The sequence below is a fragment of the Pseudozyma flocculosa genome (genome assembly GCF_000417875.1).
Source record: "Pseudozyma flocculosa PF-1 unplaced genomic scaffold scaffold00009, whole genome shotgun sequence".
NCBI lineage: Eukaryota > Fungi > Basidiomycota > Ustilaginomycetes > Ustilaginales > Ustilaginaceae > Pseudozyma > Pseudozyma flocculosa.
Window position 1 is genome coordinate 838,447 of NW_006920877.1, and position 19,696 is coordinate 858,142.

Here is a 19,696-nt window from a genome sequence, read left to right on the forward strand (position 1 = left end):
GGAGAAGTAGTACCGAAGGTTGTACGGACGAAGNGGTACGTACGTAACGAGTTGGCGCACGTTAGACGTTGAGAGTCGCGNAGGGGGGGGGGGGGGGGGGAGGAGTCACCCGGCCGGTGTTGGGATGACATCAGCGACACGTTGTCTGCCATGACAGAGATTGAAAGAGTGGGGCAGACTGACCTGTGACCGATTTCAAAGAGCATGGCGAACACCATGGCATGGAGGAAGAAGGCGTAGAGGAGAAAGAGGAGGCGCATACGTCGGTGGCTCAGCACGAGTCGGGTGAGCATGTGCAGCAGCCGCTCCGGTGGCGTCATTGATGAAATCGCTCGTGTTTGTTCCTGTTTTCGCCCCCACGCCACGCCACGCCGGGCCGTGCACACGTTGACGATGCCAAAAAGAGACGGTCGGTCAGCCGTTTTTCCCCTCACAATCTTGGACAGCATCCACAGATGTGGTGCTGGTTGATCGCTGAAGAAGGACCAAAGGCTACTGGGAACGGACAAGACACTCACGCGACCCTTGAACCGTTCCCAGGGGTTCATGCTCTCCTCGTAGCGCAGCCGGTACTTTTCGTCGGCGCTCGTACGTCTCGCGACGCCCACGGCGCTCAGATCTGCGCCCGCAGCTGCGCCACCGCGCTGAGGCGGCGGGTACTCGCCCATGGCGATCCTCACCGCCGACCCGTTGCTCCCCTCTGCCCCTCCGCTGCCGTTGCCCCCGCCGCCGTACGTCTGGAGGTACCGCAGCTTCTCGTACAGGCCCAGGTTGTCGGCCTGCAGCGTCTTGATCTCGTTGCGGAGCTCCGAGATCGTGGTAAACTGCTTGCGCAGCTCCTCTTCCAGCTCGGCGTTGCGCGCCCGGAACCGGTCGCGCTGCGACGTGATGATGGGCAGGATCGACGTGTCCGCGCCCGAAGATGGCGTCGAGGACGGTGGGGCTTGACGAGGTGTCGAGGGAGTCGTTGCACCGGCGCTTGTAGGTTGCGTCGCCAGCTGCGACTGCGACTGCTGCTGCTGCTGTGTGGACGATCTGGACGGGGAAGCGGCGATGCGGTCCATCTCGGCCAGCGCCTCTTCTGCGCTCATCGCAGCCGAAGCCGATGCTGATCTCGCCGCTGCAGGCTCTGCGCCGGGCGTTTCGCTGCCACCGCTTCTGCCGCCGCCACCGCCGATCGAGACGAGGTCGTTTTCGAGCTTCTCGGTGAGCGCCTGCAGTCTGGCCACCTCCCTCTTGAGCCGGTCGAGCTCGCCGCTCGATGCGGTGCTGGCGGTGCTGAGCTCGTTGTGGGCCACGCGCAGGCTCGTCAGCTGATCCTGCAGCTTGCGGTTCTTGTCGAGCAGCAGCGCCTCGAGCGGCTTGGCGGCGCCCGACTTGTTCCAGTCCTGCCCGTTGCCATTCGACCGGGCCTCGTTGCCTGCGTCCCTCTCGTCATTGTTGTCATTGACATCGCCATCGTCGTCATCGTCGCCGAATTCGTTGGAGAACTCGACCATCTTGACAATGTCGAGCTCGCGCTTGATGTCGTCGTAGTCGGCGCAGCGGGCGAGTCTGGCCCTGAGCGACTCGACCTCGGCCTCGCGATCCCTCTGCGCCTTGGCGGCCTCGTCAGCCGAGCGTGCGGCCTGGTCCCGCACGCCCTGGAGCGACCGCTGCTCGCTCTCGATGAGCTCCTGGAGCTGCGCGATGCGGGCTTCGCGCTGTGCGAGCTCCTTTGCGAGTCGATCGACGCGGTCGTCGTCGTCCCTGCCGCTGCGGATCGACTCGATCTCGGCGCGGAGCTGCTCGTTGCGCCGCTCCACGCTCTCGACGCGCGACTGGGCGCGTTCGAGGTCGCGCGAGACGAGCTCGATTTCCGCGAGCTTGCCGCGCGTCTCGCGGTCGTCGGCCTCCTGCCCCTGCTCGAGGAGGCGGGCGGTGGCGCTCTCGTCGCGCGTCTTGAGCTCCTGGAGCTGCTCCTGGGCGACGCGCAGCGACTGGGCGAGGTCGCGCTCGCGCTCCTGGAGGTTGCGGATGCGCTCGTCCCAGCGCGCCGAGACCTCCTTTTCGACGGCGTCGGTGCGTTCGGCGAGCCGCCGTTCGGATTCGGACTCGAGCTGGTCCACGCGCTGCTGCAGCCGCTTTGCCTCGTGCTCGCCGTCGCTGCGCCTGGCTGCGCTCGCCTTGAGCTCGGCGTTTTCTCGGCGCAGGCGGACGTTTTCGGCCTTTGCGGAGTCGAGGTCGGCGAGGGCGGCGGCCTGGTCGAGGACGATTTCGAGGAGCGGGTATGGATCGGGAGCGGCGACGAGAGCCGAGTGTGCGTTGAGAAATGCGTTTTCGGCGAGCTTTGAGCGCTTTGTGAGGGTGTCGATCTCTGCCTGGTAGGCCTTGAGGAGGGGCTTGATGGCGTCTAGCTTTGCGTCGTCGGGCTGCTTTTTAAAGTCGCGGGTCTGTTCTGCGAGCTTCTTGCGGTTGACGACGGCAGCCTTTTGCGCGTCGAGGAGGGCTGGAGCGGTTGCGGCGAGGGAGGATTGGAGGTCGGTGAGGTTGATGTCACGCCAGATGGAGAGGGCGGTGGAGAAGTCGACGGACGAGTGCCGGTTGCGGTCCGCGGGTACGGGGGGCTGTGAGGTTGGTGGTGGTTGTTGTGGTGAATGTTGATCTGCTGCGGGCTGCATGGCGTCTGTCATGGTCGCGAGCGTGGCGGTTGTGGCAGTGATGCAGATGCAGTCGATGCTAGGATGGACCGTGGTGGTGGCGGTGTGGGGAGGAGGAGCAGGCGATGCTGAGCACGGCGAGAAGACGAGCAAAGGCGCCACGAGGCAAGGTAGGGTCCTGGGTCTGTGCGCGCGCCCTCGACTCTTTGACTTCTCGCGCGGGACACGGGCAGCGCGTGGCAGGTCAGAGGGCCGCCAAAACGCGCTCTCGCTGTGTTGTGTGTTGCTCGCCGCCAGATGGCAGGCCAGGCCAGGCCAGGGCCAACACGCCGTCCATCCAGCCTCACCGCCATCACCACCGCCACCACTATCGCCACCACCACCGCCACGCCACATCGACCCCTCCGCGCACACAGCGTCGCGTCCCACGCAGCACAGCTGCCCGCACTCCTCTGACATCGTCCCGCTTCTTCGCCCCTCCGCCCGCCCGCTCGCCTCGCCCGCCATGCCGGCAACACCACAGACGCCGCCCTCGGCGCGCCAACGCCCGCGCGCCCAGCCGGCAACGGCCACCTCGCCCGGCCTCCTCGACCAGTCACTCTCGCCCGGTGGGCTCCTCGACACGTCCATGCAAGGCCTAGACCTCGCAGACACGCCCCTAGCCTCCCACCAACACAGACCTCTCGCCATCAATGCCGCCACGTCCAACAGACCCACCGCCTCGTCCAGCCGCCCGCGCCCGAGCTGGGGCGCCGCAGCCGTCCTCGACTCCAACGCTTCCGTAAAGGCGCGCTCAAAGATGCGCTTCCTCCAGGACATCGACCAAGACCGAGAAGACGCCGCCGCTGCTTCCAGCACATCGTCCACTGCCCCTCCCGTCTCTGGCGCGGCAGGCCGTACCAATCGGCCCAGGTTCAGCCTATTTGCCAAGCCAGGCCTGCCCACCGCACAACCAAAGCAGCAGCAGCAGCAGCAGCAGCAGCAGCAGCGCGCCGGCCAGGCCGCGGCGGGATCAGCAGCATCGGCGGGACAGGACGATGACGACGAAGAGGAGCTCGATGTCCGACCAATGGCATCCGCTGCGAGCCAGCATGCCGCCGCCGCCGCCGATGATGATGACGACAACTACGACGAGGGCGGCGGCGATGGCGACGACACCTTTCTTCGCGAGGCCATCCTGGGCAAGGGCAGCGGCGGCGGCGGCGGCAAAAATGACGGCCACAACGACAGGGACGGCGCCGCCGGCGTCAACGCAACGTCCCCCGGCGCGTCCGCCGGCAACGGTGCCAGCGCCAACGGCAGCGCGGCGCGCGAGACGCCCGACCAGATATCGCGGCAGCTGCACGAGCTCAAGCGGCTCAATGCCGTCTTCAGCGCCTACGAGACGATGCTGCGGGGCGCCGCGGGCGAGATTGGGGCCTTTTCGCGCCGCCTCACCGATACCGACGACCTGCTCAACATCTACATCGACCAGCTGCGCAACACGGAGCGCACGCAGCAGCTGCTCCACGACGGCGGCTGGAAGGGCGCCACGGGCGACGCACAGGAGGTGCACAAACTCGAGATGGAGCTCCAGGAGCGCGAGACGCGCAGGCTGCAGGCCGAGGCGGCGGCCAGGGAGGAGGCGCAACGGCAGGCGGAGCAGGAGGCCGAGAGAAGGGCGAGGCTCGAAGAGGAGGAGCGGGAAAGGAGAGCAGAGGCACAGAGGCTAGCCGGCGAGAGGGGCACGGCGGGACGCGGGAGAGGGAGAGGCGGGTCGGCGAGGGGCGCGGGCGTCGCGACGAGGGGTGCCCTTACTCGCGGCATCTCGACCGGTGCCGGTGCGACGGCGTCGACGAGGGGTCGAGGCGCGATAGGTGAGTAGTGACAGGGGCTGCCGGGTTCGGGCCTGTGGGCCCAGGGCCGAGAGGGTGGAGACTGACTCATGCTCGCCCTTTGCTCGCTCCCGTTCTTCTCGCGCTTCAGCCCGACCGGCGGCCGGTTCCGCGACGAGCACGACGACGACGGCGACGACGGCACGAGCCTCGACGCGGGGCAGCGGGATAGGGAGGGGCCGGCCCTCTCCCTCGTCGACCTCGGCCTCGAGCGCCAGCGCGCGCACCACGTCTTCCTCTGCGTCTGGGCCGCGCACCGTCTCGTCTGGCATCCCCGTGCGGCCAAGCGCCGGACTGGGCGGGCAGTATGCCAACGTCAAGAGCTCCGGGTACGGTCCGCGGTAGCCCCGAGCCCCGAGGCGCAGCCTGAGCCCGGGCCCCCCTGGTCCCGGCCTTGGACTAAGCCCACCAGACCTTGCTAATCCGACTAGACGGCATGGAAGACGGCTCAATCTATGCCCAAGGCGAAGGCGAGGCGACGTGGAGACGTGCGATGCTGCTCGTGGCGTATGGGGGACCTGGGGAGAAGAGGTAGTGTACAGTCGATGGAAGTGGGAGACGAGGTGCGATGCGGTGACGGGTGCTGCTGGGCGGTGCGGTTGCTGGTGATGGTACAGATGCGAGGGAGGAGGAGGGATGCGATGCGGATCGGACGGAGCAGAACGGAACGGAGCGGAGAGGGGGAAAGATGGAAGGGGGGACGGGGGGATCGGTCCGGGACCAGCCTGGACCGACACGATCGGGCGGGGAATCCTTGCAACCCGGCGACGAGGCCGACGGGGCCATCTTGGACAATGCAGAGGCCGCCGCCGCTGCTGCTGGCCGCTCGCTGGTCAGGGCTTTTTGCCGTCGTCGAGCCAAGTCTTGAAGAAGGGGTTGGTAAAGATGCCCTGGGCCTCCTGGCAGGCCTGTTTTGCCGTCGTCGTCGTGCATCGGGGGAGAGGAGGTGGAATCGTCGGTCGGTCGGTCAGACTTGTGGCGCGCCACACCTCGCGGGAGCGCAACCAGGGACGACGACGAGGGCGGCGGCGGGGGTTGGAGTACGCACCTGTTCAAACCAGCGCTGTGCGGCCTTGAGATCGTCGCGGGCGGCACCAGAGCGGATCCAGCAGGTACGCATGTGGAACGGGAACTTGTCGCCGTACTGCTCCGGATCCAGGTCGTCTTCCGGCAACGTCTTTGTCGTATCGCACCGCGACACTGCCGTCGTCGTCGTCGTCGTCGTGGGGCTGGCGGTGTCGAGACGACGGAGGTGTCCTCGTTTCGCCTTTGTGGTGGAGCGATGGGGAGCAGGAGCGGTGCGAGGCGGCACGACGATGGGGTGGCACGAACTGTCGCACACGCCAAACTCGCCCCTGGTGTCGCTCGAGAGGAGCGGGGTGTAGTACATCTTTGAGCCGCCGCATCGGTCCGTGGGCTTGTATGCCGATACCGAGGGCGGCAGTGGCAGCACCAGCAGCGCAAGGAGGAGCAGCAGGAGCAGCGGCGGCGGCGGCGGCCGGGGAGAGGATGGGAGGCAGAGGAGCGGACGCGGCAGCTTCATTGTGAGGCACGTCGCGGAGAGGGATGGGCGGTACGATGCCGGTCGTACGGGCGTGGTCGGGACGAGGAGCCGGCAGGGTGCCGCAGGATGAAGTGGTGATGCTGGTGGTAGTACGACGTGGTGGAGGCGGTGACGATGGCAAGACAGGGAGGGGGGAGGGGGGAGGCAGCGGTTGTATCTATAGCGAAGCCGACCTCGATGAGCCGTCTCGATGAAAGGGACGGCGTCCTGCGACCACAGACAGCAAGCACCGCCACGCACGACGTGCGGCGGTCGAGGTGGAAAGCGGGGTCCCGACATCCTGCCCTGCCTGCCCACCCGCCCGGACCCAAGGCAACCTTTGTTTGGGAGGCAGGCAGGCCGGGAGATTCGAGGGTCGGCACGCTACGGTGGGGCAGCGCGAGGTGATGCTCCAAAGATAGAAGCAAGCAAGCAAGCAGGCAACCGAAGCAAAGGATCGCGGCCGCAAAGAAACGAGGCCGGCGCGGAGATGCATCCGACTCGACCTGCCTCCCCGCCTGCGCATCGGCGGGTCGGTGCATGTGTATGTTGCTTCCGCCACCGCTTGCTTGTCATCCGCTGTCCTGTTGTACAAAGCAGTAGTCCTGTGCATGGCTGCCGTGCGGCGTGACTTCAACATGTGGCCGCCCGGCAGCGGCGACGGCGCCGGCGACGGCGAGCACCCTCGAATTCGGTGTCAGTCAGGAAGGAGGCCAGGCCAGGCCAGGCCAGGCTGACGCACGGCAGGTCGGTCTCGCCAGGCCTCGGGCGCGCCCGTGTCGCTCCTTGCCGTTGTCGACGCCCGCTTGCTCGTTCGGCTCCTCCCGGTGCTCGCCCGCCTGCTGACGAGTGATGCAACGACGGGAGAAGGCTAACTGTGGTGGCCGCCGGTGCGAGCAGGGCAGCAAGCAAGGAGGGTGCAGGCTAGGCCAGGGTGGGGGCTGAAGCAAGGGGCCGGAGGGCGACAGGAGGGCGCAGCCGAAACGTCGGCGCACCGACGGCTCGGCGTCTCAAGCCCGTCCGCCCGCCCGCCAGCCCGCCAGCCCGCCAGCCCACGGCCAGCCAGCCCCCACGGCGTCGCAGATGCAAGATGCCGGCCCTCTAAAAATAATTTCTTCAGCCAGCCCGCAGCGCCCACCGGGGCGAGGGCCGGGGTAGTTTGGGTCACCGCGGGCAGGCGACGGATCGGCATTATTTGTCCTTTCGGGCGCACCATCGTCATGTTTTGTGAGGCGGAGCATCGGTGCTTGTGACGAGGGCCGCCGTGAGGTGATGGCGACGACGACACGCCGACTGGATGGATGGCGGCATCAACAGCATGGCGCCCACAGCGCTGGAGTGCTGTATGTACAAAACGGGCTGGCCGGAGCAACACGGGCAGCCAGGCAAAAGGCCTCGTGCCGCGTCGGCCGCGAGCAAGCAAGCAAGCAAGCAAGCAAGCAAGCAAGCAAGCAAGCGTGGATGCATGCTGCTGGGCGGTGTTTCGACGCCCGATACCGGCACGGGCCGCACGGCACGGCACGGCCAGGCTTTCATACCGCCCCTGCCTCGCCATCGACGCATCGTCGGAACCCCGCCCGACCTGTGCACGCGGGAGCGGACCGATGGAGCGAGGTGCATCGAATAGGGAAAGAGGCAGGGGGATCCGTCCGTGGTCACGCCTGCGAGGGCCTGGCGATGGGTTGCGGCCATAGAGCAAGGTGGCCACCCAACTCGTCGTCGTCGTTGTCGCCCGAGAAACGGGCCTGGCCCACGACGTCGTCGACGTGGTCCGAGCGTCGTCTTGCTCCTCCACCTCGGGCCGTCGTCAAGTTGGCAGCGGGGAGCGGCCTTCTTGCCGCCACCGCTACCACCACCGCTACCACCACCGCTACCACCACCGCTACCACCACCGCTACCACCACCGCTACCACCACCGCTACCACCACCGCTACCACCACCACGGCCACCACCACCACCACGGCCACCACCACCACCACGGCCACCACCACCACCACCACCACCACCACCACCACCACCACCACCACCGCCACCAGCTCGGCCACCAGCTCGGCCTTTGGCGTCAGCCATGTCGACCCCTTTGAGCGCCGCGAGCGCCGCCGACACGCCTCCGGGCATACCGGGCGTGCTATCGCTCTACCAGCGCACGCCGACGACGCTGAGCTACCACGACAGCTCGCCGTCGTCGCCGCACACGCTCGTATTTGTGCCCGGACTGACGGACACGCTGGCCTCGGTGCCCTACCTCGCCCTCCTCGTGCCCATGCTGCACGCGCACGGCTTCTCGCTCGTCCAGCCGCTGCTCACGTCCAACATGTCCGGGTGGGGCCTGGCGACGCTCGAGGGCGACGCCCAGGAACTCGCACGCTGCCTCGCCCACCTCCGCCGCTCGCCCGCCAAAGCGCATGGAAAGGTCGTTATCATGGGTCACTCGACTGGATGCCAGGACGTCGTCACCTTCCTCCTCAGCCAGGCGAGGACAGAGGATGACAGCACAAAGGTCGACGCGGCCATCCTCCAGGCTCCCGTCAGCGATCGCGAGGATTACGAGTGGAGGCGCTCCCAGCTCGCCGACGACGAGCAGAGGAAAGAGTGGGACCAGAGGATGCAGCACGCCCGCACACTGGTGCAGCAGCGAAAGGGCGGCGAGGTCCTCGCTCGTCTGTTTTCGTCGTCGTCGTGGTCGTCGAGTCAAAACGACGACGTGCTCCCACCCACCGATCCCTTTGCCACCACCTCCGCCGCCGCCGTCGCAATCGACAACGACGACGACGACGACGACGACAAGGACGGCCAGACAACGACAACGGGCGGCAACTCGAAAGCCGCGCTCACATCCGCCTTTACCGCCTACCGCTTCACGTCCCTGTACGACCGGGGCGGCGACGACGATCTCTTCTCGTCGAGCCTGTCGGACGACGAGATCGTCTCGACGCAGCCACGTCGCAGGACCATGGGGGCGGCGCTGCGCAACCTCGTCGTCGCCGCTTCCCATCGCCGCGGCAGCCAGGGCGGAAACGACGAGGCGTCGACGCTACGCATGCTCGCCATCATGTCGGACCGCGACGAGTACGTCCACCCTCCCGCCGACCCCCACGCCATCGTTCAGAGGTGGAACTCGCTCCTCGCCCCAGCAGACGCGGCGACGCAGCCGTTCCAGGCGCGCATCCTCGAGGGCGGCAACCACAAGGTCGACGATCCCGACGCCCAGAGGCGGCTCGTCGCAATGGTCCAAGACGTCGTACTGGGACTGCTCTAGATGCGGCGGGCAAGGGGCACAGTGGGAAGAATGCTAATGCTTTTCCCATCGTCGGCGGTGTTACAAGCGCACGACGACGGATGGGGAGGTCGATGCGGGAAAACGACGCGGGTACGCGTATATGTACAGCGGGGCGGGGATGGGCCAACAGGCCGGCCCGCATCAGATGTGGATCTGTCCGACGGTGCCAAACTCGGTCAGCGGGAAGCTGGGCGCGCCGGTGCGCACGGCGGTGCCCTCGGGCAGGCCGTGGCCCGCCACGGCCTCGCCGCGCAGCTTCTTCATCTTGACGACCTCCTCGACGTAGTCCTCAAAGATGCCGTTGGTGTCCTCGGGCCCGCCGGCGTGCTCCGGGTGGAACTGGACGCCCCACACCATGGCGCGCTTCTCGTCGAGCTCGGTGCGGATGATGCCCTCGACCGACGAGTCGTTGGCGTTGACAAACCACGGCTGCCAGCCCTGCGGCCACTTGGACTCGTCGGGCGTCAGCGCGTAGCCGTGGTTCTGCGACGTAATGTAGACGCGGCCGCGCTTGACGAAATCGCCGGCGCTCTTGAGCGCAACGACGGGCTGGTTGTGGCCGCGGTTGCCAAACTTCATGCGGTAGGCCTCGACGCCGGCGGCGAGGCCGATGATCTGGTTGCCCATGCAGATGCCGAAAATGGGGCGGTCCCACTCGGCGATGGCGCGCCTGGTCATGTCGATGGCCGGCTCGATCGAGTACGGCGATCCGGGCCCGTTGGAGAGAAAGAGGCCGTCGAAGCCGTCGCGGACGCGGTTAAAGTCGTACGACCAGGGCAGCACCGTCACGCTGGCGCCGCGGCGGAGGAGCGAGCGCAGGATGTTGGCCTTGCATCCAAAGTCCATCAGCGCGACGTGGGCGCGGGCGGCGGCGGCGCCGCCCTTTGGGTGGATGACGTAGGGCTCGCGCGTCGACACCTGGTCGATGAGGTTGAGCGACATGGGGTCGACGTAGTCGGACTGGGCGGGGGCGCGGTCGTGGCCGTCGCCGACGCGGATGGCGCCGAGGGTGGAGCCCTGGTCGCGCAGGAGCGACGTGAGGGCGCGGGTGTCGACGCCCGAGATGCCCGGCACGTTGTGGCGCGCGCACCACGTGGCGAGCGACTCGCGGGCGAGGTAGTGCGAGAAGCGCTCGGTCAGGTTGGACACGATGACGCCGGCGGCCTGCACCTTGTTGGACTCGAGGAACGCGCCGACGTCGACGTCCTGCGGGTGCTCGATGGGCGAGCTGGCCGACGAGTTGTCGGGCACGCCGTAGTTGCCCATGAGGGGCTGGGTAAAGGTGAGGATCTGGCCCTGGTACGACGGGTCGGTGAGCGACTCGGTGTACGAGGTGATCGAGGTGGTGAAGACCGTCTCGCCAAAGACGCTGCGGGGCGCGCCAAACGACTTGCCCGTGAAGCTGTGGCCCGACTTGAGGTGGAGCGTGGCGGGCTTGGACTCGGGCGCCTGGGTGAAGGTGATGGGCGCGCCGGGGGCGTGCGTGGCCAGACCGCGACGGGCAGCGGACGCGGCGGCAGAGGCCAGGGCGGCGGGGACACCGGCGTGGGCGTGCTTGCAGAGGCCGGATCGCAGCGAAGGTAGGAGCATCATGGCGGTGGCGGCGGCGGTGGTGCTTGTGCTTGCGAGGTTGCGAGGGTGGGGAGGGAGCTGGTGGCTGGCTTGGTTTGGTTTGCTTTTGTTCGAAGTTAAAGATGCGGGTGACTGCTGTTGCTGTGAGTGAGATCAGGCGGCGAGGGCGGACTTGTAGACAGAGTCGCTGATGTAGTCGTCGCGGGTCTGCTGAACAAACATGCGCTGGATTGGGGGGGCGGGGGAGGGCAGGATGCGCGGTCCGCCAGGTAAGGGGTTAGGCGTGGGCTTGCGGGTCGAGGGCTGTTTCGAGCGGGTGCGAGAGAGTGCGATGCGACAGACGAAAGATGTTGTCGTCGAGTGGGCAGCAGGAGCAGATGGATCGAGGTGGTGATGGTGGTGGAACAAGGAGGGAGGGAAGAGAGAGACGGGAGAGGGATCTATCAGGCCGGGCGGGGGACGGCGGGGGCGGGGCAGAGATAGATGGGCCGTCGCTCGCTCGGGCGACCGAGACGGGCCGTGGCCGTGTCCGCCTGCCTGCCTCTTGTCGAGCCAATCCGGTGACGCCGCTTTGGAAAAATTCCATGCGCCCCCCGCCGTGAAAACCCGATCGGGCGCGCCCAAATGACTCGACCCAAATCCCGGCTGGGCGGGGCCTGCAGCGCGGGCAGGCAGACTTCAGTCGATCGGCCGGGCCATCGCAGCGCGTGGGCCAGGATGGGGCCAGGTCAGGCTGAATGTGTTCGCTTCCCGATCCCGATGGAAGCCAGCCGGTGAGGTGGTGCGGTTCCGACTGCCACTGGCCACGCGCGGATCCGACACTGTCGGAGGCGGCGGTGGATGTCGGCGCGGGAGACGCCCGGCACTCTCTCAGCGTTGGCCGGCCTCACCGCTCAGGCATCGACCTTCGTTGTCATCACCATCGCCCTTCTCCGTCGACCCGCGCGCTCCCTCTTCCATCGATCATCGGAACAAGGGTCATCTTGACAGTGCAGCAGAACGGGTGAGCTGCCCTGGCCTCCCCTTGCACCCCTTCACGCCGGTACGCCGGTCGCGTGGCTGATCCTTTGTCGTCTTCTACCTTCCTGGCCGCACCGTCTCGTAGCCTCGAGAATCGCCCGCGTCCGAGGACACCTGTCTTTCCTTCTCACACGCTCGTCAATTCCACCTCGTGAGTCTCTGGCCTAGCCCTTCTTCCCTTCGACGCGGAGCTCTTCTGACCTGTTGACTTGTCTCGCTCGCCGCACTTACTGGCTCGTCTCTCGCACCGCCTCCAACCTCACCTTCGACGGCTACCGTCACGGCCATCACGCAGGCAGCCAGACACGGCACACACTCATACAGCATGTCGCAGCTCTACCGAGACCCGTGGGCGAAGCGCGAGGCATGGCGCAAGCACCCCGTCTTCTCGCACCGCTTCATGTTCCGCAACCTCTTCCCCGGCTTCGGCCTGGGCCTCGGCGCATTCCTGGTCTACTGGGCCGCCGACACCCTCACACATCCCTCCAACATCGAGAAGCTCAAGGAGGACGCCCGCAAGCAGACCGGACGTGACCACTAGGCCCATCCGATCCAAACGGCTGCGGTTGGGCGATAGGCGGCCCGGCGCACATGTGAGATTGGGTTGCCGCGGCTGCACACCGAGAGAGGCATCCCTGTCGCCGGAGACAGGAACCAGAAATGATACGGCCCTTGCACAGAAAGCTTTCGCTGCCCGGATGGCTTGCTGCCAGGATGGACCGCTGACCGAGACGGCTCGGGCGATGCTTGGGATGACACTCGCAACCGGAAGTCAGGCTGCGGTGCCTGTAGCGCCGAGCTCTGGCAGAGCCATTGCCCGACCGCCTGACTGCCGCTTTTGGATGGTGCGTGACCAGGTCGATCCTCTGTCGATAGGCTGCAGAGCTGCTCGTCGTTCGCCGTGCGACTCGGACGATCGGTCGAGGAGGAGGAGGTCGAGGCGCAGGAGATGGAAGAGGGGGTGCGTGCGGATGGCCGCGGACGGTGGAGTCCCGATGACGCTGCTGGTCCAGGCCGCCGATTCGCCCGATTGCCTGCCTCGATCCCAGCATCATCGGGCAAAACTAAACTCGACGGTCGAATTCGCCGATCCAGGACGAGCGGCCCGATGAACGACGAGGTGGAGGTTGTGCTTGGACGCCGTCGGCATCGCGCCAGGGAAGAGGCAGAGCCTAGGCGGACGGCCCGACCCGGCCAAGCACGCCATCCGCCCCACAGCACACGCCACCGACCCGCCGCTCCGCGCCGTCCTCGCTGCCTGCCCGTCCGCCCGACGGTGATGCATCGTATCCTTCCAGCACGCCCCTTGGTCGAGCGCGCTGCTGCGTGGCCCCCCCTGCCTGCCTGCCGTCCAGATCGAGGGTTTCCGGGCAAGAAACTCGAGCCCTAGCGCAGAGTTACGCCGCGCTGAAAGGCGGGCGAAAGGGCCCGGGCGTCGAGTGTCGTCTGGGCGTCCAACCCGACCGTCGCCGCTTTGCTTGCTGCACCATGCTTCTCTTGGCTTTGGCTCTCAGCGGTGCAAGCGCAGGATGCGACGACAGGGCAGGGCGAGCAGGCAGGCCAAGCAGGAGCCAAGCTCGCAGTCGGGCTGAGCTGCTGATGGCCGGGTGTGATCCTCGACTGCAGCACCGTGCGTGCGTGCGCCGAGCGGGCAGGCGGGCAGACCAGGCAGGCAGCCAGGGTGCCGGCTGAAATGGCGGCCCAACGTCGATCTGCTGCCTGCTGCCTGCCGCCTGCCAGGCTGTGCCGGCCCGCGCGTTGGGCACCGTCCCGTCCGCCCCTCCGTCCGTGCTGCTCCGTCAGGCTGGGCCCGGACCCCCACGCGAGGAGTGGCCGGCCACCAGCAGGCAAGGCAGGAAGATCTCTCGCCAACTGACGCTCCCTCGCTCCCTGGCCCCTCCGCTGCTGCTCTCCTTCGGGCGCCGGTGGGCCCCGAGAAGAAACTCTTCCTCCAGCCCGTCGGTCGCTCCTTCATCTTCCCTTCCACTACCACCCTCACCACCCTCATCGCCACCTCCCCTGTCCCGACCCCCGTCTCTCTCTTTGCTCTCTGCTCCAACCCCCCCACCGCCACCTCACGACCCACGCGCACAAGATGGCCAACGCACCCCACGGAGGCGTCCTCAAGGACCTGCTCGCGCGCGATGCGCCCATCGCCGCCCAGCTGCTTCAGGAGTCGGCCAAGCTGCCCGAGATTGTGCTCTCGGAGCGCCAGCTGTGCGACCTCGAGCTCATCATCAACGGCGGCTTCTCGCCGCTCGAGGGCTTCATGACCAAGCCCGACTACGACGGCTGCCTGGACAATATGCGCCTCGCCGACGGCTCCCTCTTCCCCATGCCCATCACCCTCGACGTCGACCAGGCCCAGATCGACGCCCTCGCCCTCGCGCCCGGCGCCCGCGTCACGCTGCGCGACCCGCGCGACGAGAACGCCATCGCCATCCTCACCGTCGCCGACCTCTACCCCGTCGACAAGGTGCGCGAGGCCGTCTCCGTCTTTGGCTCCGACGACGTCGCCCACCCGGCCATCGCCTACCTCCGCAGCAGCGTCAAGCAGTTCTACGTCGGCGGCAACGTCCAGGCCATCTCGAAGCCCTCGTACTACGACTACGTCGCGCTGCGCTACACGCCCGCCGAGCTGCGCCAGCACTTTGCCAAGATTGCCTGGCGCAAGGTCGTCGCCTTCCAGACGCGCAACCCCATGCACCGCGCCCACCGCGAGCTCACCGTCCGCGCCGCCCGCCAGCGCCAGGCCAACGTCCTCATCCACCCCGTCGTCGGCATGACCAAGCCCGGCGACGTCGACCATTACACGCGCGTCCGCGTCTACCAGAGCCTGATGCCGCGCTACCCCAACGGCATGGCCACGCTGGCGCTGCTGCCCCTCGCCATGCGCATGGGCGGACCGCGCGAGGCGCTGTGGCACGCCATCATCCGCAAAAACTTTGGCGTGACCCACTTTATCGTCGGGCGCGACCACGCCGGCCCGGGCAAGAACTCGCAGGGCGTCGACTTCTACGGGCCCTACGACGCCCAGACGCTCGTCACGCAGCACACGGCCGAGCTGGGCATCGAGATGGTGCCGTTCCAGATGATGACCTACCTGCCGGGCACCGACGAGTACCAGCCCATCGACGAGGTGCCCAAGGGCACGCCGACGCTCGACATCAGCGGCACCGAGCTGCGCCGCCGGCTCAAGACGGGCGCCGCCATCCCGGACTGGTTCAGCTACGAGTCGGTGGTCAAGACGCTGCGCGAGTCGTACCCGCCCAAGGCGCAGCAGGGCTTCACGCTCTTCCTGACGGGCCTGCACAACTCGGGCAAGGACCAGATCGCGCGCGCGCTGCAGGTCAAGCTCAACGAACAGGGCGGCCGCTCGGTGTCGCTGCTGCTGGGCGAGACGGTGCGCTCGGAGCTGTCGTCGGAGCTGGGCTTTAGCGCCGAGGACCGCCACAAGAACATCCAGCGGATCGGCTTTGTGGCCGCCGAGCTGACGCGCGCCGGCGCGGCCGTGATTGCGGCGCCGATCGCGCCCTACGCGCGCTCGCGTGCGGCTGCGCGCGACGTCATTACCAAGACGGGCGGCGCGGGCAACTACTTCCTCATCCACGTTGCCACGCCGCTCGAGTTTTGCGAGGCGACGGACCGCAAGGGGAGCTACGCGCGGGCGCGCGCCGGCGAGATCAAGGGCTTCACGGGCGTCGACGACGTCTACGAGGCGCCCACCGACGCCGACCTGGTGGTCGACATTTCGACGCAGAGCGTGGCCGAGATTACCCACTCGATTGTGCTCCTGCTCGAGGCCCAGGGCCTCATCTGAGCGGAGCCGGCGCAGCACCGAGCGACCCGCGGCCAATCAGCCGTGCTTGCCCCTCGTTGGGCCCCGGCCGTCGATGCTTGCCCACTGTGTCCCTCCGACTCTCGCTTTCTCTCCCTAGATTCGCCCCTCTGGGCCCGTCGACTATAGAAGCCAGTTGACCCCCCCGAGAAAAGACCCAGGGCCAGTTTGCCCGCTCGACCGAAATCTCACGATGGCGCTCTGCGGGGCGCTCGTATACACGCATCTAGACGAGTCTTGCCTGCCAGCCTTGCCAGCCTTGCCTGCCTGCCTTGCCTGTCTTGCCTTGCCTTTGGGCGCCGCGACGATTGGACAGAGGGCGCGTTGATGGTCGAGACGCGAAGGCCCGCGCCGGCCGAGGCAGGAGGGGATTTTGCCTTGATTTTCGAGATGCGTTTTTCCCCGGCCTGCCTGTGTTTTGTGCCGCGGGCTGGCCTAGCCTTGCCTATGCAAACGCCAGCAGCGCGGGCGGCGGGCAAGCAGAGGCCGGCAGCGCCGAGCGGGCGAGCGGGTGAGCCAGGTTGGACCCCACCTTTGTTGGTTGCCTTGGCCCTGGCTGGCGCGTTTGGCCCTAGGCCTGGACTGGGCTTGGCTTGGCTTGGCTGGCAGGCAGCCTGGCCTGGCCGTACCCTGACCCCAGACGTGGGCCTGGCCTGGCTGCCCGGCGCGGCTCTCGGCTTCGACGCCCGTTGCAGGAACGCAGCCGTGCGTAGGTACGTACACATGCACACGCCAGGCCATCGCCACCACCACCACCACCACCACCACCGCCATCATCATCGCCCCGTTCTGTCTGTCGTCCTGCTGCTGCCTTCGACGACGACGACGACGACGACGACGACGACGAAGACGACGACACAGCAGGAGCCATTCCGCCATCGGCACCCGGACGGCCGAGACTGCTCGACTTCGCGCCGCGCCGCGCCGCACCTTTCGTGCCCTGACTCGCCTTCAGCATCGCTGCCATCGCCGCCACCGCCGCCGCTGCTGCTGCTGCTGCTGCCGCTGTCGACATCGCCGCCACCACATCCCATCCGACGCCTTGCCACCGGTACGAGGCCCAGCTAGGCCTGCCCAGCCCCACCGAGGGCCCTGCCGCCGCCGCTGCCTCCTCCACCCGGCTGCTAGATGGAGGCGGCGACGAGGAGCATGGCCCCGCCTCCTAGGCCCACCACCGCCCCGCACGACTCTGGTCCACGACACCGCCCGCATCCGCTCGACCTCGGCGGCTCCACGGGCCATCGACAGACCGAAAGCACATCCTACACCCGCCTCCCCTACCGCCACCACCACCAGGCTGACGGCCAGCAGCATCAGCAGCAGCAGCAGCAGCCCGCTGGTCACGCACAACCCCAGGCCTTGCCTCGCCACCTGCAGCAGAACGGCACCCGCAACCGCGGCTACTCGGCTTCCGCCACGCAGCCATCGCCTGGCGCGCCACGTCCCACGCCCCGCTACGTCCATGCCTCGTCACATTCGCTCGAGCAGCGCAACGGCTACGGCCAGGCGCCGTCCCACCAAGCCTCTTCGTCATCAATGTCGTCGTCGTCGTCTTCGTCATCGCACGTCCGCCCCGATGATGCCCAGGACGAGCTGTCCATCTCGCCCATGGACGACCACGAGCTCAGCCAGGTAATCTCGCGCACCTCGAACCATCAGTCGGCCGATGCGTGGCCCAGCCAGCCCGGTGGCGCCAGGGCGGGCAACCAGGAAGACATCAGCCCCTGGCTCTTCCAGTCCGCCGAGAGCCGGACCCCGAAGCCTCGGGCCAGGACGCGGACAGAGCCCGGCGGCGGCGGCGGCGGCAGCAGCACGACCGGCTTTCTCAACTCGCCCGGCGACCCCGGCGGTCTGGGCCACTCGCCTTCCTCGTCGTCGTTGGCGAGGCACGCTACGCCCCCGTCGGCCAGCACCTCGACCAGCACGCTCGGCGGCAGCGCGCAGAAGGAGACGACGCCCTCCAGCCTTGGGAAGAAGTCGTCCTCCAAGAACCCGTTCAAGTTCCTCAAGAAGAAGGCCTCGAGCATCCACGCGGGGCGCGAGCATGGCGCGGATCCAGCCTCGGCGCCGCCCGTCCCGCCTGTGCGGTCGTACCCGGCCAACCAGACCCCGCAACCGCTGCGCCCGGCGGCCTGGCTCGACTCGAGCGGATCCAGCCGCTTCTACTCGTCGCATGCGTCTCCAACGGCGGCTGCGATGGCGGCCACCCACTCGTCGTCGTCGACGTCGCACCACGGCACGCGCGGCCTGACGCCGGGCGCATCGATGGTCTCGCTGCATTCGCCGCCGTTCAACCCGAACCCCTGGGATCGCTCCGTCATGGCTACGAGGCTCGACGGCGTCCCGCAGGCGCAGAGCCTCGAGGACGAGTTTGACGCGGAGCAGCGGCAGGAGCAGCTGCGCAAGGAGAGGCGGAGGATCCGGGGCGTCATCCCGCACCACCGCTCCCGGACAAAGACGCACGACGATGGCGAGGGGGCGGCGCCGCCCAAGCCGGTCCCGCCAGAAGAGGTCGAGCTTTCGCTCGATACCAACTTTGACCAGATCGACGACATCGTCGACACGTCGCGCAGCCGCCAGGTGGGGCCGATGGACGAGCCGATGCCACCGATGCCGTCGATGCCGTCGATGCCGTCCAGCCCGCGCCATCCCACCGATGCCTCGGCCTCGACGACGGCGAGCAGCGAAGGCCACCTGAACCGCACGCCATCGACGTCCTACCCGTCGCTGGTCGACCAGCGGCAGCCGTCGTTTGCCTCGACCTGGGGTGGCTCGTCTCACCAGTCGAGCGACCCGGGCCTGAGAGCCACCTCACGTGCGGGCCGGCTGGGATATATGCCGTCCTCGCCGAGCTCGTCGACTGCGTTCGCATCGTCCGAGGTGCGGCCGCCGTCGTCGTCGTCGTCTTCGCAGCAGCAGCAGCAGCAGCAGCAGCAGCAGCAGCAATCTCCGTGGCACCGCCCGGGCCTGCGGAGAATCAGCCTGGTCGAGGCGCAGCAGCACCAGCAGCTGCGCCGGGTCTCGGGCAGCCTCCGCGAGGCACAGGGACGTCCGGCATCGCCTGGTTCCCTGCCGCGTCGCGGATCGGCCGGTGCTGGGTCGGACGAGGCGAGAAAGGATGCTGGCGACCACCCGACGCCCGACTATGCCAGCATCCGCAAGGGAAGCGTGACGTCGGCCCACAGCCTGCGGTCGGCGCACAGCGGCATCTCGCCCAAGACGTCATTTGCGCAGCTGCCCATGCCCAAAACGGACCAGGCAGGCGCGGCCAACGGAGGCAGGTCGGTGGGCGGCGGCGGCGGTGGCGCTGGAAGCAGCGGCGGCGTGTGGGCGCCGGGCATGCAGACGCCGGATGTCGGCAGCGCGAGGGCCACGGGCTACCACTTCCCATCGCCTTCGAGCGACGCGGCAGCGGCGGCCGCCTCGCTGCTCGGCCTGCGCAAGTCGAGTGCCAGCTCAGCCGGACAGGCGGCCAGCTCGAGCTGGATGGCGCCGGACAGCTGGGCCGTGCAGCCCGACCAGGCCCACGATGCCCTCCGCGACGACCAGGCCGAGGAAGAGGACGACGACGAAGAAGACGACGGCGATGGCGGCGTCGCCGTCGTTGATACTGCCGTCAAGGGGGCCTCGCCGGATCGGCGCGGATCGAGCTCGACCGCGAGCGCCGTCACCAGCACCGGCGTGCACCTGTCGGCCTCGAACGACGCCATGGCCTACGTCAAGCCCTCGTCGCGCTCCGGCTCGCGCAGGGGCACCGAGGACGGCATCGACCCGGCGGCCGTCGCCGCTGCCCAGGCGCGCAGCAAGGGCCAGGGCGGCGCAGACGTCTACGAGGCGATTGACTCTGGCGTCGGCGGCGGTGCAGGCGGGGCAGCATCTCAGCCGGCGATGCTGATGCCCCGGTCTCAGTCGCTCGTGTCGCAGCCGCTG

At 67.9% G+C, this 19,696-nt stretch overlaps 8 protein-coding genes across 8 annotated transcripts in view; 5 read left to right on the forward strand and 3 right to left on the reverse strand.

Moving 5' to 3' along the window:
- Positions 1 to 105: 105 nt before the first annotated feature.
- Positions 106 to 2,672, reverse strand: PFL1_03214 (uncharacterized protein; the record flags this gene model as incomplete). The annotated part of the gene is made up of 3 exons (XM_007880729.1): positions 106 to 145; positions 184 to 344; positions 519 to 2,672. 3 exons carry the CDS (start codon positions 2,670 to 2,672, stop codon positions 106 to 108), a joined length of 2,355 nt encoding a protein of 784 aa, XP_007878920.1.
- A 472-nt stretch (positions 2,673 to 3,144) lies between these two features.
- PFL1_03215 (uncharacterized protein) lies at positions 3,145 to 4,858 on the forward strand (the record flags this gene model as incomplete). Its single annotated transcript, XM_007880730.1, has 2 exons — positions 3,145 to 4,495; positions 4,605 to 4,858. 2 exons carry the CDS (start codon positions 3,145 to 3,147, stop codon positions 4,856 to 4,858), a joined length of 1,605 nt encoding a protein of 534 aa, XP_007878921.1.
- A 488-nt stretch (positions 4,859 to 5,346) lies between these two features.
- Positions 5,347 to 6,056, reverse strand: PFL1_03216 (uncharacterized protein; the record flags this gene model as incomplete). The annotated part of the gene is made up of 2 exons (XM_007880731.1): positions 5,347 to 5,421; positions 5,562 to 6,056. The coding sequence occupies 2 exons, from the start codon at positions 6,054 to 6,056 to the stop codon at positions 5,347 to 5,349; spliced, it is 570 nt and encodes a 189-aa protein (XP_007878922.1).
- A 2,068-nt stretch (positions 6,057 to 8,124) lies between these two features.
- On the forward strand, positions 8,125 to 9,315 carry PFL1_03217 (uncharacterized protein; the record flags this gene model as incomplete). Its single annotated transcript, XM_007880732.1, has 2 exons — positions 8,125 to 9,129; positions 9,166 to 9,315. 2 exons carry the CDS (start codon positions 8,125 to 8,127, stop codon positions 9,313 to 9,315), a joined length of 1,155 nt encoding a protein of 384 aa, XP_007878923.1.
- A 162-nt stretch (positions 9,316 to 9,477) lies between these two features.
- On the reverse strand, positions 9,478 to 10,929 carry PFL1_03218 (uncharacterized protein; the record flags this gene model as incomplete). Its single annotated transcript, XM_007880733.1, has 1 exon — positions 9,478 to 10,929. The coding sequence occupies one exon, from the start codon at positions 10,927 to 10,929 to the stop codon at positions 9,478 to 9,480; it is 1,452 nt and encodes a 483-aa protein (XP_007878924.1).
- Positions 10,930 to 11,667: 738 nt separating this feature from the next.
- PFL1_03219 (uncharacterized protein) lies at positions 11,668 to 12,469 on the forward strand (the record flags this gene model as incomplete). Its single annotated transcript, XM_007880734.1, has 2 exons — positions 11,668 to 11,681; positions 12,232 to 12,469. 2 exons carry the CDS (start codon positions 11,668 to 11,670, stop codon positions 12,467 to 12,469), a joined length of 252 nt encoding a protein of 83 aa, XP_007878925.1.
- Positions 12,470 to 14,023: 1,554 nt separating this feature from the next.
- PFL1_03220 (uncharacterized protein) lies at positions 14,024 to 15,748 on the forward strand (the record flags this gene model as incomplete). The annotated part of the gene is made up of 1 exon (XM_007880735.1): positions 14,024 to 15,748. The coding sequence occupies one exon, from the start codon at positions 14,024 to 14,026 to the stop codon at positions 15,746 to 15,748; it is 1,725 nt and encodes a 574-aa protein (XP_007878926.1).
- Positions 15,749 to 16,915: 1,167 nt separating this feature from the next.
- Positions 16,916 to 19,696, forward strand: part of PFL1_03221 (uncharacterized protein) — a gene marked incomplete at both ends in the record, with an annotated part of 8,520 nt that continues 5,739 nt past the window's right edge. The window contains one exon of the mRNA XM_007880736.1: positions 16,916 to 19,674. Within this exon, the coding sequence (XP_007878927.1) occupies positions 16,916 to 19,674 (2,759 nt within the window). The remainder of the gene's footprint in view (positions 19,675 to 19,696) is intronic.